At 44.1% G+C, this 18,854-nt stretch overlaps 1 protein-coding gene across 1 annotated transcript in view; it reads left to right on the forward strand.

Moving 5' to 3' along the window:
- The window catches only part of PRTFDC1 (phosphoribosyl transferase domain containing 1), a 108,284-nt gene that overhangs the window by 853 nt on the left and 88,577 nt on the right, over positions 1 to 18,854 (forward strand). Inside the window, exons 2-3 of the mRNA XM_011963826.1 lie at positions 9,990 to 10,096; positions 14,749 to 14,932. Of these exons, the coding sequence (XP_011819216.1) occupies positions 9,993 to 10,096; positions 14,749 to 14,932 (288 nt within the window). The 5' untranslated portion in view covers positions 9,990 to 9,992. The remainder of the gene's footprint in view (positions 1 to 9,989; positions 10,097 to 14,748; positions 14,933 to 18,854) is intronic.

An 18,854-nucleotide genomic window follows, 5' to 3' on the forward strand; every position in this document is an offset into this window, starting at 1 on the left:
ACTCCCGATTTTGGGGCTCGCCCCGCTCCCCTCCCTCCCTGGCACCCTGCTTGTAGATTAAATGCCTGCCGTGCGTCGGGGGAAAGAGCAGGCCACCGCTTTGTTCTCCCTCCCGGCGGGGATCGCTTCCATCCTCAGACCCTGGCCTCCTCTCCCCGCCCCCAATCTGACGAAACGCCGAGTCCCGTCCCTTCACCCCGAGTTCCCAGCGTCCCCCCGCGTCCTCCGGCTGGTAGCCCGCTCCTGCAGCGTCCCGCCGGCGCCCAGCTGTCCCCATCCCCTCGAGCCACGGGGAGCCGCTTCCGCGAGCCGGGCGGGGCCCCAGAGACACCCGCGTGCTGCTCTGTAGGCCTCCTTCTTCCTGGGCCTCCTCTTCCAGAGCGGGCTTCAAGTTTTGTTTTTGAAAAGGACACTGAGGGGTTTTGAAGGCATCTAGGAAATAAAGTAGCTCAAGTTGACAGAGCTTGAGCTCTGAAGCCTTTGGTACCCAGGTTGGGGGGCTCTCTGGCAGTGGAGGCCTCTGCAGGAGCTCTGGGACACGCTGAGGGCTCCTGCGGGACCTATGGTTTGTCTGTAAAAGGGAGCAACAGCAGGCTGGGCTCTGGAGCGAATTGGGAGGATGCATGTAAAATATCTAGCAGTGTGTCCGGATGGGAGGGTGTGGGATGCTGGTTTCCCAGAACTGAGCCTCCTGGCGGTGTCAGCCAGAGGGTGCCCATCTCTCAGTGTGCTAGGATCTAATCCGTTCTTGACCTTGTGGCCACGTCCTCCCTGCTCCCTGAGAAGTGGTTTTCCTAGAAGGTGGTGGTTATAACTTGTGTCACGTTCAGTGTGAAACTCAATGGTGGTGAGGATGGTGGGTGGAGCTAACTTGTCATCTCTTTCCAGGGATCAGCTTGTCATTCACAGATAATCTGTTTAGGAATATGAATGGCCTGAACTAAAGTAAGTGGGCTGGGGAGGGAAACGTGACACACTCAGACAGAACTGGTCAGGTTGAAATGTGGGGCTCAGTGCTTAATTTAACAGCAGGCCCTTTCCTTCTTAAAGGATGAGGAGTTGATTTATTCCTTCCATAAGTTTATTGTCCTGCTGGGTTGCAGAAGGTGTTGTAGGCTCTGGGGTGCAAAAGACAAAGGCCTTGTCTTCATGAGCTTGCGTTCTAGAGAAGACACAGGCAAGCAGTGTGTAAACAAATAGAGAAAATTTCCAATAGAGATGTGCAATAGGAGGAGGGTAACAGGATAGAGGGTAATTGGAGGAGAAGCGGGGAGTGATGCTTTTGCTTAGGTGGTCAGGGCAGCCTCTTTGCAGTGACCTTTGAGCTAAGATCTGAAGGGTACACAGGAGTAGCCATGTGGACTGCAGGCAGAGACCTGCATATCAAATGCAAAAGAATCATTGTATCCCATTTATGCTTTTACAAAAACCATTCCAGTTGCCCCAGGAGTAGGGGCAAGCCTAGCGGTGTGATAGATGGGAGGGAGACTAAAACGCAAAAAGGGCAATCATTAAGTTCATTCTGGACAAATTGAGTCTGCAGTGCCTGTAAGGCCCACAGATCGGGCTGCACTGTAGGCAATTTGAAATTCACATTTGGAATTCAGGAGAGCGATTGGAGAGATCTGGAAATCAGCAGAAAGAATAATATTTAATGTTCAGGAATGCTCAGTGAATGTGGAAAAAACAATTAAAGCAACTGTTAAGGATGGAAGCCTGGAAAGTCCCAAATGTAAGAGGCTGCCTGTGGGGGAGAAGCCGGTTGAAGGAACCGAGAAAGAACGCTGAAGGGTGGGAGGGCAGGCAGGGTGGTGGGTGCCTTGGGAACAGAGCATTGTTGAGCGGGAGGGGCGGTGTCAAGAGGTCATCAGAAGTGTCAGATGCTACAGGGACAGCAAGTTGGATACCAAGATGGAAAACAGCCACTGTATTTAACAATTACAAAGTCATTAGTAGGGAGAATCTTTTAAACAACCACTCCATTGGTAGAACAGTTAAAATATAGTACAAGTTGAGCATCCCTAATCCAAAAATCCAACATCCAAAATGCCCCCAAATCTGAAACTTTCTGTGCGCCAACATAATGCTGAAAGGAAATACTCGCTGGAGCATTTTGGATTTCGGATTTTCAGATGAGGGATGCTCAACCAGGAAGTATAATGCAAATATTCCAAAATCCAAAGGAAAAAAAAACCATCAGAAATTGGAAACACATCTGGTCCCAAGCCTTTTGGATGAGGGGTACTCAACTTGTACTACCATAACATACTAGATACTTTTAGAAAAGAATAAGGCGAATCTACATGCACAGATAGAGTAGGTAAATTGTTGAAGTCTAAGAAACAAGTGAGAGAACATTGTAAATAGCCCAGTCTATTGGTGTCAACAGAGGTCCTCCTGGAAGCAAGGTAATTTTTTGAAAGATGCAAAGAGGTAGTAAGAGGGGTATAAAGAGAATAGAGGGCCAGGTGAGGTGGCTCATACCTGTAATCCCAGCACTTTGGAAGGCCAAGGTGGGTGGATCACCTGAGGTCAGGAGTTCAATAAAATCCTGACCAACATTGTGAAACTTTGCTGCTACTAAAAATACAGAATTAGCTGGACATGGTAGTGCATGCCTGTAATCACAGCTACTTGGGAGGCTGAAGCAGGAGAATTGCTTGAACTTGGGAGGTGGAAGTTGCAGCAAGCCGAGATTGTACCACTGCACTCCAGCCTGGGCAGCAAGAGTGAAACTCCTTCTCAAAAAAAAAAATAAAATAAAATAAAAATAAAAACAAAAAAATGAGTATAAACTGGACCAGCTGCCATGGGGCTTGGTGCTTGTATGAGAGCCCACCAAGGTGGGAAATAGTCCATGTATAATAGAGATAGTCCCTGCATTTACATCCTTTTCTCCAGTAGAACTTGGAACAATTAGATTAACCTCAAGTTGGATATAAGCAGGCAATTTCAGAGTCAATCAAAGCTGCTGGTAGAAGGCAACTCATGGCAGGTAAGGCAGGAGGGAAGGGAAAGCTGGAGAGGATGAGTTTACTGGGAGAATAGAAAGCTCTCAAGGATGGGATACAAAATATCAAATTAGTACCAGTTTTCAAAAGGGGCAGGTGGCTGGGAGTGGTGGCTCACACCTGTAATCCCAGCACTTTGGGAGACCGAGGTGGGTGAATCACTTTAGCCCAGGAGTCTGAGACCAGCCTGAGCAGCCAACCCTCTCTCTACAAAAAATACAAAAATTAGCTGGGCGTGGTGTTGCATGCCTGTAGTCCCAGCTACTGGGGAGGCTGAGGTGGGAGAAGCACCTGAGCCCAGGAAGTCAAGGCTGCAATGAGCCATGATCGTGCCACTGCATTCCAGCCTGGGCATCAGAGTGAGACCCCGTCTCAAAAAGGGGGCAGAGGGCAGGTAATAATAGCAAGCATTTCTTGAGCACAAATCTGTAAGGGAGGTCTAGTGTACTCCCCATTTTACGGAGGAGGAAACTGAGGCACTGAGAGAGTAAGTAAATCACCCAGGTCATAAGTAGCAAATGGCAGTAGCAGGATTTGAACCAGCTTTCAATCACTATGCTACATAGGAAGCTGTGATTCCAGGATGGAATTTCAGGGTTGGGGCCGTCTGTAGGACTGGTGTGGCTAAGTGAATATATTGCTAAATGAGGAATAAAGACGTGGTTTGAGCTAGGTATGTAGTCTCAGCTGGTGAAGGAGCTGCAAGATGAAGTTGTTGGAAGGATTGTCCAGGTAGGTATTGAAGTAAATTACCCAAGGAATTGTCCAGGAATGAGGTAGAGAAGAAAATTCTGAGTTGGTAGAAATCTGTTGATAAAGATGGCAAGGGATGTAGAGTCAGATGTTATAAGCTTAAAACGAGAAGTAAAGTTTGTGCAAGAGAAGGGAATATTAAGAGATTTAAGATGGCTCTTGCCTATAAATGGCTTTCAGTTGAACTGGGGAGGTGGGACATTTATACCATTAACAATAAATGGTAGCAAATGCTAATTGCCACATAAGAGAGGTAGATCCTAAGGTGAGAAATTTTGCTTGGAGTTGGCTTGCCATTTGATCTGGAGCTAATAAAGTCACCAGATTCCTGGTTGATACCTCTTTGTTACTTCTCAGGGAGAGAGAAAGATCTTCTCTATCCACCTGGCTTTTGGGGATTGGGTTATTAGACATGTTTTTGTTTGTTTGTTTGTTTTTGTCTGGTTTGGCTTTCGCCAAAGGATTATCAAGGGAGCCATCATTAGTACTTACCTAAGTGAGTTTGGTAGGAATCAGGAGAAGAGAAAAATCTGAAATGATTGTTGTGTTTCTGTTATGGCTGGCTTCCCATCACCCCCAGTGAAAATATGGCAGTATCAGAGATAAGTAATCAGGTATAGCTCCATCAAAAGCACAGCTCTACTAGGTGGTAATGAGTTTTCCTTCTGAGGGGCAAACCCACCACAGAAGAGGAAGGCATGTGGATACGAGGTGGCTGGCCTGTCGAACCTCCTTTGTTCCTCTGTGAACAGAACCTGGGAATCTTTTAGCAAACCACTTGTCCCCACTTTTCAAGATGTGTGGTTTTGGGGTGGGGCCCTTCCCAGGGTACCTCCCTCCCTGGCTCTGGGGTTGGGACAGGAATCCCAGAACTCCTGTCTGGGATTCTTTGAATTAGAATGAAGGGATAAGACCCCCTTTCTCTTGCTGGTGGAGGACAGATGAGAGCTATGGCCTGATGGAGAGAGCGGGGCCAATCTGTGGAGCTCAGCAGGGGAGAGGAGTAGAGATTAGCTTCTTATATGCAAAAAATAGTCTAAGCACAAAAAAAAATTCTTAATGACTTACAAAGTTTTCAGTGCATCTTCAGTGTGTAAAAGAGAATCAGAATTAGTTCTGGGATTTGGATGTTGCATAAAATGACTCAGTTAATGGGTTTGTCACTTCCCCCAGCTTGGCTATGTTTTGCTGTTTTGAACAGAGAAAGCATTGTGCTGAATACACTTAGAGCATATTATCTGTGATACTGAAACTATCTACAGACTCTGGTTTTGATTTTTTAAAAAGCAAGTGAATAACAAATATCTACAGTTCATAGCAACCTCCATTCCTGCAGGTTTCAATTTATTTACAACAGGAGTTGCATGCACCATTGAAATTAACAAAGCACAAACCAGTATTTCCATCATCTTGAATTGACTTTCATCTCAACAATGAAAACTCAGTATTTCAGATTATTTGAAAATAATGGCCAATTTGGATTATATAACAGTTTTAGAGAAATATATTTTTTACTTTTATACTTTTTGCTTTGTTTTCTTGAGACAGTCTCACTTTGCTGCCCAGGCTGGAGTGCAGTGACGCGATCATGGTTCACTACAGCCTTGACCTCCTAGGCTCAAGCAATCCTCCCGCCTCAGCTTCCCCAGTAACTGAAACTACAGGCACATGCCATCATGCCAGACCAATTTCTTTTTCTTTTTTGTAAAGATGGGGTATATTGCCCAGGCTGGTCTCGCACTCCTGGGCTCAAGTGATCCTCCCACTTCAGCCTCCCAAAGTGTTGGGATTACAGGCATGAGCCAGTGTGCCAGGCCTCAAATGTATAGTTTTAACTAAGATAATAAGACCGGTATATAGGTTTGAGGCACTTCTTTAGATGAATTAACACATATAATTTGTTGTTAAATGTTTGATGTTTCAGTTCATCTAAATGATCAGCATTTATTGCATAAGTACTGTAGACCAGATACTGATATGAGTCTTACATTCATGATCTTATTTAATGCTCACCATAACCATATGAGGCAGGCACTAACTCCATTTCATAGATGAATACACTAAGACTTAGAGAACTTAATATGCCCAAGGCCTCATAGCTGGCAGGCTTGTCCCAGGTGTGTGAGACTTCCACGTCCATGCTCTTAACACAGTACTCTGTGCTGCCTCTGGGCTATGGATCCATGTTACAGTTTTAATCTATAGGTTTGTTTCATTTGTCATTTTCTTATCATCTTTTCCTATTTTTGGCATTCATTTTTGGCACTTTTAGTCTCTTTCCTTTTTTTGGCATCACGTGTCAAACATCATGTGTTATACATCATGCAGTGCTCCAGGTATTCTAAGTATATTATCCTCACAGTAACCCTATCCATAGGTTTTATTGTGTCTTATTTAAAGCAAGAGGAAACTGGATTGCAGAGAGGGTAAGTCATCTCCCTAACATCACAGTAATAAGTGTCAGAGCCAAACTCTTGAAAGTGGAGTGGAGAGTATTCTCCGAGATTCGACCAGAACAGGGGGCAGTAAAGGATTGATGTGGTTGGAGTAATGGATTCAGAAGACCACCTGTTAATAGTGCCACTGGTGGAGGAGCTCCAGAAAGTGGGGTAGATAGTATATGTGGTCTGGAAGGGGATCCAGAAAGTGCTGTACACCTGGGTGATCCCCCTGGGGTCAGGGGCCAGTCAGGGTTCTCCTGGTCTGGTCTTTACTGTGGCCTGCCAGAGGCTCTCCTGGAGTCTCCTCATGTACAGCTGGTAGTCTAGACTCTGGCCAGCTGCTGTGGTGTTAGAGGTTATAGCAGGTACAAGGAGTTCTCACCATGGCAGTCAGAAGAGCTTGGTGCAAATCCAGCAGTCCCACTAGCCAGTTTGATGGTAGAGGAAGAGCAAATGAGACACTTTTCAAACATGCAGATTGACCGGGCATGGTGGCTCACACTTATAATCCTAGTGTTTTGGGATGCCAAGGTGGGAGGATCCCTTCAGGCCAAGAGTTTGAGACCAGCCTGAGCAACATAGCAAGACCTCATCTCTGCAAAAAAATCAAAGAAAATAAGCTGAGTGTCATTGTGCACTCCTTATCTCCAGCTACTTGGGAGGCTGAGGTGGGAGGATCGCTTGAGCCTAAAAGTTCGAGGCTGCAGTGAGCTATGATTGTGGCCCTCCACTCCAGTGTAGGCAACGGAGGGAGATTCCGTCTCTTAAAAAACAACATAGGTGATACACATCATTTGGCCACCAGTCAGCCAATGGATATGATACGCTGGAATCTCCAGAACCTTGAACAGTGGTGCTCTTTATCACAAGGAGACAAACTGAGAGTTCAGGCTGGAGTTCAGGTTTTCAGGTAGCCGAAGGATGGAGACTGTGTCATCCATTCATTCATTCAACATTTTTGAGCACTTACCGTATTCCAGATCAGCATTCTGGGCGCTGAGGGATTGAACAATGAATCAGAAAAAGTCTCTGCCAGAAGGAGCTCATATTCCGACAGAATACATCCATGCACACACACGTCATCCAGTGGTAAAACGGGCTATGAAGGTCAGGGAAGGCCTCTCTGCAGAGGTGACGTTGAATGGAGACTTGAAAGAAGTAGAGGACAGCCATGTGGAAATCTGGAGGAAGAGTGTTGCAGGCAAGAGGAGGTGCCAGTGCAAAACTCGGGAGGCAGGGGCGTGATTGGCAGATCAGAGGACTTGCAAGAGAACAGCGTCTGAAGCAGAGGGAAGAGGAAGAGTGCCAGGAATGAGTCAGACAGGTAATCCCTGGTGAGCCACAGTGAGGACTCTGGTCTTTACTCAGAGTAAAATGATAAGCCCTTGAAAAAAATCTAAGCAGAAGGCTGCCATGATAGGATGTCCTTTGTTTGTCTATTTTTATTTTCTGAGAGACAAGGTCCTGCTCTGTCACCCAGGCTGGAGTGCAGTGGCACTCATAGCTCACTGCAGCCTCTAACTCCTGGGCTCAAGTGATCCTCCTACCTTAGCCTCCTGAGTAGCTCGGACTACAGGCACACGCCACCTTGCCAGGGTAATTTTTTAACTGTTTGCAGAGACAGGATCTTGCTGTGTTGCCCATGCTGATTTCTAACTCCTGGCCTCAAGGGGTCTTCCCGCCTCGGCCTCTCAAGTGCTGGGATTACAGGCGTGAGCCACTGTGCCTGGCTATCATGTGCATTTTTAAAGGAGCATGTCTGCTTCCATGTGGAAGGGCTGCAAAGTGGAAGCAGGGAGACAATTGTAGTGGCTCCTAGGACAGCCTGAGGGAAATGATGGTGGCAATTGACTGGCCTGGGGGTGGGGGAACAGCAGTGGAGGTGCTGAGAGGTGGTCCTGGATAAATTTCGAGGGAATTGAAGATACAGTTTTCTACTGTGTTGCCTGAGGGGGATGAAAGAAAGGAGTCAGTGACAATTCCAAGGGACAGGAGCCTTCTCAAGGATCCTGCATGGGAGCCTTGGGTAGGACAGAGAGCTACAAGGGGCACCAGGAATTTGGGAAAGCAGATCAGAGGCTGGGGGCAGTCAGCAAGCCCTCCATGAAGAAGTGGGGTGTGACCTGGGCTTCTGAGTTCGGAATACAGAGGTAGAGGAGGAAAGTGGGAGAGAGAATGAAGGGGTGCACGGTAAATGAATGAATGAAACCCAGAGCTGGGAAGGATCCTGACTTGACTGCAAACCATTCTGAAGGCAGGAAGCAAAGATGTAGGGAGTTGGGCTGGGAAATTAGGGCGGGTCTGCATTGTGAAAGGCCTCAGAAGCTCAAAGCTGGACAGAGGAGTCAAAGTGTGCAGGAGTGAGTAAAGAATGGGAAACTGAGGCCAGGTGTGCTGGACAACACCTGTAATCCCAGCACTTTGGGAGGCTAAGGCAGGCAGATGGCTTGAGTCCAGGAGCTCAATCCTGGGCAACCTGGCAAAACCCCATCTCTACAAAAAACACATAAAAATTAGCTGGGCATGGTGGCACACACCTGTAGTCCCAGCTACTCAGGGGACTGAGGCTGGAGGATCAGTTGAACCTGGGAGGCAGAGTTGCAGTGAGCAGAGATCACACCACTGCACTCCAGCCTGGGTGACAGTGCGGGACCCTGTCTCAGAAAGAAAAGAAAAAAAAAAAAAAAAGAATGGGAAACTGGTGTACAGCTAGAGTATGATTTGAGTGCGTAACACTTCATTGTTACATCTTTTCTTGATGTTCCAAGAGTAAAAGTAACTCCACCTTCCCCTTCCCTTTCTCCCCCACCTCTTTACTATTCTGACTGTAAAACTAGTACATCAAGTCCTAAGCGAGAGGGAGACTTACAATCAGTCCATCCACTATGTGAATAGGCCAATTTTCTGGACCATCAGTTTCTAATAGGACAGTTTAAGTGTCCAACATAGTACATCATTTTAAAGTCTTTACTATAATGACTAGACACTCAAAAGTTTGGGTCTACTCTGATCCCAGGAGATACATACTTTTAATAAGAAATCTTTTCCAGGCAGATGAGGCACTTACAATAAATAGAAATGTAGTAGTATGTATAATAATATAATAATGATACTGTATTTTAGAATTATAAATATGTTATTATATTTATGATAATTATATAATTTGGAGACAAATTATGTATTACACATATGCACTCATAACTAATACATCGGGTTAGCTATAAAACACTGACTTCATGTTTTTATTGTATAATAGGCCAGGCGTGGTGGCTCATGCCTGTAAACTAGCACTTTAGAAAGCCAAGGCAGGCAGATCACTTGAGTTCAGGAGTTCAAGACCATTGGTCTTTTGCCAATATGGCAAAGTCCCATCTCCACTGAAAATACAAAAATTAGCTGGGCATAGTGGCACATGTCTATAGTCCCAGCTCCTCAGGAGGCTGAGGCAGGAGAGTTGCTTGAACCTGGGAGACAGAGGTTGCAGTGAGCTGAGATCACCCCACTGCACTCTAGTCTGGGTGACAGAGAAAGGCTCTTGTTTCAAAGTCTCAAACAAAACAAAACAAAACAAAACAAAACGAATATTTTCTGATGCCAATAGTTGGGAATGGAGTGCTCCATTCTCTTTAGTACTAAGCCTTGTATCAAGCTGTGGAAACAACCTTGTTCCACTCAACTTTTCGTAAGTTGAGGGAATTCTGCTTTCAAATGATACTCTTTTGTTATGTTTTAAACAGAAATTTCTGATGAAAAAATACCATAACCAAAATAATTTGATTTGCAGATTATGGACGATTGGCCAGGGTATGACTTGAATTTATTCACGTACCCACAGCACTATTACGGAGACTTGGAATATGTCCTCATCCCTCATGGCATCATTGTGGACAGGTGAGTGTGATTTCCTGTGTCAGTCTTGGTCCTGCATTGGGCTGGCCCACACTTGTGTGAATCCCACAATATACTTTAGGACCCTATTCCTGAGCTCCTTTTTATAATGGTAGAGAAAACTTTTATATAGGGCTGTGAATTTGAAATAAAATGAATGTATGCTTAAACTGAACAGTTTACCTGGACATTTGTTCAGGCGGTATAGTAATATGGTAAGAAGGATATACATACATAAGCTATTATAAGTAACAGCCTCAAAATAACGATGTCATAAGATGGCTTTTCCGTTGCATAGAATTCCCACCCTCACAGAGGGGGGACAGTTCCGTGATCAAATAAACTTTGGAAATTTTGTATCTCCCGTATTTTTGTCTCTCAGTTGACAAATCAAAACAAACATTAGCATGTTAAAAATATGGAAATTCCAACCAAAAGTAAAGAAGAAGAAAGAAAAGAAACCTGCTTGACTTTAACAATTAAACCAACCATTTTTGTGCAAATGGAGACTCTGTACTCAGTTTACCTATTTATAATGCTCAGAAGAGATTTCCCTTAACACCAGTTTGGGAAGCTCCTAATTTAAACAAATTCTTGCATTTCTTACCTGAATTTTCTAATTTTAAATTAATTTAAAATCAGTCAGAACATGATTGACTCCTGGATAGGGTTACCCCAAGCTTTTTCTTTGTACAAGAGAATCCTCCAGTGAACTTGTGAAAATGCATATTATTAAGCTTTATGTCTAGAAATTTCAAATCGATCTTCTAGAGTGGGGCCCAAGAATGTCCGTCTTAACCTTTAAAATAAATTTATAAGCCAGGGGCTATGGCATGCACCTGTAATCCAGGCTACTCTGGAGGCTGAAATGGGGAGATCACTTGAGCCCAAAAATTTGAGACTAACCTGGGGTAGTCTCAAATAGTGAGATCTTGTCTCAAAAAAAAAAATTAAGATGTAATTTATAGGGCTGGGTGCAGTGGCTTGTTCCTGTAATCCCAGCACTTTGGGAGGCCGAGGCAAGAGGACTGTTTGAGCCAGGAGTTTGAGACCAGTCTGGGCAACGTAGTGAGAACCCATCTCTACAAAAAAAATAAAAAACATTAGTCAGGCATAGTAGCACAGGCCTGTAGTCGCAGCTACTTGGGGCTGAGGCAGGAGAATGGCGTGAACCTGGGAGGCGGAGCTTGCATTGAGCCGAGATTGCACCACTGCTCTCCAGCCTGGGTGACAGAGCCAGACACCATCTCAAAAAAAAAAAAAAAAAATTCACATATAAGTTTGTGTGGACATATCTTTTCATTTCTCTTGGATGGACTTCTCAACGTGGAATTCTGGGTTTTCTGGTAAGTATAAGAAACTGCCAGTTATTTTCCAAAGTGGCTGCATTGCATTGTTACATTGCCACCAGCAGCGTATGAGGGTTTCAGTTTTTCCACATACTTGCCAACATTTAATATTGTCTGTCTTTTTGATTACAGCCATTCTTGTGGCTGTCTAATGGTATCTCACCATGGTTTTAATTTGTGTTTTCCTAATCATTATTATACTTGTTAACTATTCATATGTCTTCTTTGGAGAGAGGTCTTTTCGAGTCTTTTGCCAGTTTTTAAATTCAACTGTCTTCTTATTGAACTGTAAGAGTTCTTTATATATTTTGGATAATAGTTCTTTATCAGATATATGATTTGCAAATATTTACTCCCAGCCTATGGCTTGTCTTATTATTTTCTTCCTGGTATCTTTTAAGAAGGATGTATATCCTGCTGTTGTGGGGTGAAGTATTGTATATGTGTTAGATTAATTAGATCCAGTCAGTTGATGGCGCTTCTCAGTTCAGCTATATGCTTACTGATTCTCTGACTATTGGATCTGCCAATTACTGATAGAGGGGATGTTAAAGTCTCCAAATAGTGGATTTGCCTGTTTCTCCTTGCAGTTCTATTAGGTTTTTAACACTTTGTTGTTAGGAGCATACATATTGGGAATTATGATGTCTCTTTTCAGAATTGACCTCCTTATTATTGTGTAATGATGCTCTTTATCCCTGCATGTTCCTTACTCAGAAGTCTGCTCTGTCTGAAATTAAAATAGCTATTCCAACTTTCTTTCTTTTGATTGATGTTAGCATAGCATGTCTTTCTCCATCCTCCATTCCTTTACTTTTAATCCATCTGTGTTTTTATATTTATATTTAAAGTGAGTTTCTTCTTTTTTTTTTTTTTTTTTTTTTTTGAGATAGAGTCTCACTCTGTCACCTAGGCTGGAGAGCAGTGGCGCAATCTTGGCTCACTGCAACCTCCACCTGAGTAGCTGGGATTACAGGTGCACACCACCACACCCAGCTAATTTTTGTATTTTTAGTAGAGATGGGGTTTCACCATGTTGGCCAGGCTGATCTCGAACTCCTGACCTCAAGGGATCTGCCTGCCCCGGCCTCCCAAAGTGCTGATATTACAAGCGTAAGCCATAAAGTGAGTTTTTTGTAGGCAATATAGAGTTAGATCTTTTTTTGAATCCACCCTGACAGTCTGTCTTTTAATTGCTATATTTAGACCATTCATATTTAAAATGAGTATTGATATAATCAGTTTAGTACCTTATTTTCTATTCATTGCTATTATTGTTTCCTTTTTTGTCTTCCACTCTGTGAAATTCTACTTTTTTTTTTCTTTTTTTTTTCTGAGACAGAGTTTCACTCTTGTCGCCCAGACTGGAGTGCAATAGCACAGTCTCGCTCACTGCAACCTCCGCCTCCTGGGTTCAAGTGATTCTCCTGCCTCAGCCTCCCGAGTAGCTGGGATTACAGGTGCACACCACCACACCCAGCTAATTTTTGTATTTTTAGTAGAGATGGGGTTTCACCATGTTGGCCAGGCTGATCTCGAACTCCTGACCTCAAGAGATCCGCCCACCTCACTGTGTGACCTCTGATGTCTGTGAGGTTTATTTTTCTCCTGTTTTTATTTTTAAGCCTCACTTACTAGGGATCGCCCTGTGTCTGAATAGTAGTGTTTGGCCTTCAATTGGTTAGAAGTTGTGCTCAAATACGTCAAGCCAGTAAGTCTGCCACTCTCTGCTGATGGGGGTGTATGGGGGCTTGAAAGTAGATTCAAATTTCCAACCATTTTCAAATCTTTCTGACTTTTACTTTCCCCAGAGCTTTCTTGTGCCTTCTCCGCACATGTACACAGCCTCTATTGTCCAGGGATGTGTGGGTGGCTTGAACTCGCTCTGCTGTGCTTATGTACAGCCTCTGATCAATCGAGATGCATGAAGAACTTATTGTGTGCCCCTGTTCTATAACTGTCTAACCTCCTCCCTGGAACTTCCTATCAAATCCCCAGTTAGCCTGCCAGTGCACTGCTCAGCAGGGACTGCACCTCACGATAATGGAGCCCTGCCACCAAGGTGACCATTTTAGCTTACAGTGTTCCCAATCAGGTGAGCTCCCTCTGGCCATGCACCACCTGGATGGAACTACCTGTTTGAACAACAGAGCTGGGATGGGGGCGGGGCGGATGATAAAAGCATCCCCACACAAGAATGCTCCAGATTCATGCTGTTTCCACCCAGTGTTCAGTGTTTTCAAAATCAAATGCTTCTCAGTTTGTTGTATGCCTTTGGTTGATTTGCAACATGATGAGACGGTTGTTTTTGGCAGTTTTGCCCAGTTTTCTAGTTGCTTTTCTGGAGAAGATGTGTTCACCTCCTTACTTCATCATGTTGGAAACAAATGTTCCTTTTTTTTTTTTTTTTTTTTTATACTTTAAGTTCTAGGGTTTTTTTTCTTTTTTTTTTGAGATGGAGCCTTGCTCCATCGTGCAGGCTGGAGTGCAGTGGTGCAATTTCAGCTCACTGCAACCTCTGCCTCCTCGGTTCAAGTGATTCCCCTGCCTCAGCTTCCTGAGTAGCTGGGATTACAGGTACCCGCCACCATGTCCAGCTAATTTTTGTATTTTTAGTAGAGACGTGATTTCACCATGCTGGCCAGGCTGGTCTCAAACTCCTGTGCTTAAGTGATCTGCCCTTCTTGGCTTCCCAAAGTGCAGGGATTACAGGTGTGAGTCACCACTCTTGGCCCAAATATTCCTTTTTAAGGAGCATGCCAGATATTCTGATGTACATTTTTTATGATCATATGTCTTCTTTAGAATTCAGTAAATACTGCCAGGTGCAGTGGCTCATGCTTGTAATCCCAGCACTTTGGGAAGCCGAGGTGGCCAGGTCACCTGAGGTCAGGAGTTAGAGACCAGCCTGGCCAACATGGAAAAACCCCGTCTCTACTAAAAATACAAAAATTAGCTGGGTATGGTGGTGGGTGCCTGTAATCCCAGCCACTTGGGAGGGTGAGGCGGGAGAATCGTTTGAACCCAATAGGTGGAGGTTGCAGTGAGTCAAGATCGTGCCACTGCACTACAGCCTGGGCAACACAGTGAGACTCCATCTTAAAAAAAAAAAAAGAAGTATGTTTTGAACACCTTATGTTTAACTTTAACAAAGCTTTTCTATCTGCGGGTTTCTGTGTCCCAAGCTTTTCTCCACATTCCCCTGAGTAATTGAATATGTACAATAATACACCATGCATTTTTATTAACACAACATAAATACTCAGAAGTAGTTGTGCCTTAATATATGTTTTATTCTTCTTTCAGAATTGAGCGGCTGGCCAAGGATATTATGAAAGACATAGGATATAGTGACATCATGGTCCTGTGTGTGCTTAAAGGAGGTTACAAATTCTGTGCTGATCTCGTAGAACACCTTAAGAACATCAGCCGAAATTCAGATCGATTTGTCTCTATGAAGGTTGATTTCATCAGACTGAAAAGTTACAGGGTAAGTTATTGCAAGTTCCGTTTTATGATATTCCAATTTAACAATGCTTTAGGATAAAAGAATCAATAATTTTATGAAAATGAAGAGTGCAGTTTTAAAAAATGGAGATGAAAATGAAGGGTAGTTTTTTTTTTTTTTTTTTTTTGAGACAGAGTCTCGCTCTGTCGCCCAGGCTGGAGTGCAGTGGCACGATCTCGACTCACTGCAAGCTCCGCCTCCTGGGTTCATGCCATTCTCCTGCCTCAGCCTCCTGAGTAGCTGGGACTACAGGCATCCACCACTGTGCCCGGCTAATTTTTTGTATTTTTAGTAGAGACAGGGGTTTCACCATTTCACCATGTTAGCCAGGATGGTCTGAATCTCCTGACCTCATGATCCACCAGTCTCAGCCTCCCAAAGTTCTGGGATTACAGGTGTGAGCCACTGCGCCCAGCCAGGGTAATTTTTTTTAATTTGCTAGAATACTGCAACCTAACATAAGAATTCGAATGATATTATTTAGGGTGTGGGGTGGGGACCTTCTCTGTATTTTCACATATATGGGAGGACTCTGCAGTAATGATTTGTGCTTTCTTTTATGGTGATAAAGTGAATGGTTATATCCTGGTGCCCAGCCCCATAACTGAGTGTGGTCAGAGTGTGAACACTGATTTGTTGTTTCTACTCTGGATGTCACTGTGGGTCCTGGAGACCTGTGGGAGGGTGGCCAGCCCAGAGAGGAGTCTTAGTACCTGGGTGGCTGCAGTTGTGGCCTGAAACTAAAGAAGAAAAGGCTGTAGGGACAGCACATTGCCAAGTGTGAGGAAACAAGGCCAGAGAGCTCCAGCAGAAGGCCTCTCCACCAGTTTACTCCATTAATCCTGGTTTTCTGTGGCCACCACTGGGCAGAATTAATGAAATTATTCTCCAAAGATGTTTCCTAACCAGATGCAGTGGCTCATGTGTATAATCCCAACACTTTGGGAGGCCAAGGGCAGAAGGATGCCCTGAGGCCAGGAGTTCGAGACCAGCCTGGGCAACATAGTGAGACCCTGTCTATACAAAAAGACAATTTTTAAAATTAGCTGAGTGTGGTGGCATGTGCCTATGGTCCCAGGTACTCAAGAGGCTGAAGTGAGCCCAGGAGACGGAGGCTGCAGTGAGCCATGATGGCACCATTGCACTCCAGCCTGGATGACAATGAAACTCTTGCCAAAACAACAACAACAAAAAATGCTGTTGTTTCCTTAGTCTTCCTCCTCTTCCCTCTATGATGTTAACTTTTTTGATGCTTTTTGATTTAATGCATAGTAAAACATTAAAAATAACTTACTATTGGGTGAGGAGCCCTTGGAGTCAAAGCATGAAAATATTCTCATTGACTAAGCTAACTTGACACATTTTAATTCATGAATCACTCTTTGAATTGGCCTTCTATTGCTGTGTGGCAAACTCACCACAAACGTAGTGGCTTAAACCAACACACACATGTATTATCTTAAAGTTTCTGTAGGTCAGAAATCTGGGCATGGTGTAGCTAGGTTTTCAGCTCAGAACCTTACAGGGATGAAATCAATGTGTTAGTTGGGATTTTGACATCATCTGAGACTTTCAAGATCACTGACTGTTGGCAAGCTCAGTTCCCATTTCCTTGTTGACTGTAGGCTGGAGTTGGTAGACTCTCCACTCCTAGGGGTTGTCCCCAGGTGTTTGCTTCAGTTACCGCACAGATCGTTCACAATACCATTAGCTGTTTGCTTCAAATCTGATGGAATAATCTTAGCCCTTCTTTTAAAGCTCACCTGATTAGATCATGTTCGCCCAGGCAACCTGCCTTTTGATGAACTCAAAATCTCCTGACTAGTCACCTAATCTTTGATGCGAATTCCTGCCACCTTTACAAGTCTTACCCACACCCAAGTGGAGAGGATAATGCAGGGTGTGTACACCAGGGGACCGCGGTCTTCAGGGCCACCAATCTGTCTTCCACATTCCTCATGTGACTCTCAGTTGGCTCAGTTCTAGAGCAGCTAGAAATTCATTCTGATTTCTTAAGATACTCTGTGTTTTCCTGATGACCTCTCAGGCCAGAGTGAAGCTGGTTTTTGAAGACATCTTAGCTCTAATTTCTTGGTTTTATCTTCTCCTGAGAATTTTTTCTCTCTTTAGATTCTCTTCATTCTGGGTTAAATCTCTGTGCTTCCTTCTTACCAGATTTTTCTCATTCACTTGGCCCTGACCCTTATTATATTTGTCCCTGGTTAACAGCATTTTAAAAACCTGTTAACATTTTCTTAAAAATTAAAGTTAGGTTTATTGAGCCATCATTTACATGCAGTAACATCCATCCTTTTTAGAGTTCAGTGAAGTTCAACAAATGTATATAATCATGTAAATCACCACAGTCAAGATATAGAACAGTTTCCTTAACAACACAAAGAATGCCCTTGTCTCCTTCATAGTCAACCTCCTGAACTCCCAAGCCCTGGAAACCACAGATACATTTTCTTTTTTTTTTTTTGAGACGGAGTCTCACTTTGCCCCCCAGGCTGGAGTGCAGTGGCCGGATCTCAGCTCACTGCAAGCTCCGCCTCCCGGGTTTACGCCACTCTCCTGCCTCGGCCTCCCGAGTAGTTGGGACTACAGGCGCCTGCCGTGTCGCCCGGCTACTTTTTTGTATTTTTTTAGTAGAGACGGGGTTTCACCGTGTTAGCCAGGATGGTCTCGATCTCCTGACCTCGTGATCCTCCCACCTCGGCCTCCCAAAGTGCTGGGATTACAGGCTTGAGCCACCGCGCCCGGCGATACATTTTCTTTACCTAAAGTTTTGCCCTTTCCAGAATGTCTTACAAATGTAATCATATATCATGTAGCTTTAGTAAATCCATAAATCATAACATAGTGCATTCATCCATATTGTGTGTATTGTCAATGAAAAGAGTCAAACTCTGTAAAATATTTCAACAGGTTTATTCTGAGCCAAATATGAGTGACAAGTAGCCTGTGACACAGCCCTCAGGAGATCCTGAGAACATGCGTCCAAGGTGATCAGTGCACAACTTGGTTTTACACATTTTAGGGAGACAGAAGTTATCAATGAATACATGTACGGTGTACATTGGTTCGGTCTGGATATCTGGGACAACTGGAAGTGGTGGCTTCCAGATCATGGGTAGATTAAAAGATTTTCTGATTGGCAATTGGTTGCAAGGGTCATCATCAATAGAAAGGAATGTCTGGATTATGATAAGGGGTTGTGGAGGAGGCCAAGGTTTAATCATGCAGATGAAGCCTTCAGGTAGCAGGCTTCAGAGAGAATAGATTGTAAATGTTTTTTGTCAGACCTAAGGGGTCTATCCTATCAGCAATTCCTAAAGGGAGGAGGGCATCATGAGGCATGTCTGGCTGCTTCTTCCCATCATGGCCTGAACGAGTTTTTCAGGTTATCTTTGGAATGCCCTTGCTGAGAGGAGGGGTTCATTCCCCATGATTGGGGGACTTAGAATTTTATTTTTGGTTGACAGTATCAGTAGTTCTCCTCCTCCTCCTCCTCCTCCCCCCCCTTCTTCTTCTTTTCTTCTTCTTTTTCTTTTGTGTGTATGTGTGTCCAGTAGAATTTGATTATATAGATAGAGTGCAGTTTGTTAGTCCATTCATCAACTGAAGGATATTTGGGTTGTTTCTATTTTGGAGCAATTAGAAGTAAAGCTGCTATAGATATTCACGTGCAGGTATTTGTGTACTTATGACTTCACTTCCCTTAAGTAAATATTTAGAGGCAGGATGGGAGGTCATATGATGAATGTATATAAGAAATTACCTGGCCAGGTGCAGTGGCTCATGCCTGTAATCTTAGCCCTTTGGCAGGCTGAGGTCAGGAGTTTAAGACCAGCTTGGTCAACATGGTGAAACCCCATCTCTACTAAAAATACAAAAATTAGCC

This window comes from Colobus angolensis, unplaced genomic scaffold (assembly GCF_000951035.1).
Source record: "Colobus angolensis palliatus isolate OR3802 unplaced genomic scaffold, Cang.pa_1.0 Scaffold63, whole genome shotgun sequence".
Taxonomy (NCBI): domain Eukaryota; kingdom Metazoa; phylum Chordata; class Mammalia; order Primates; family Cercopithecidae; genus Colobus; species Colobus angolensis.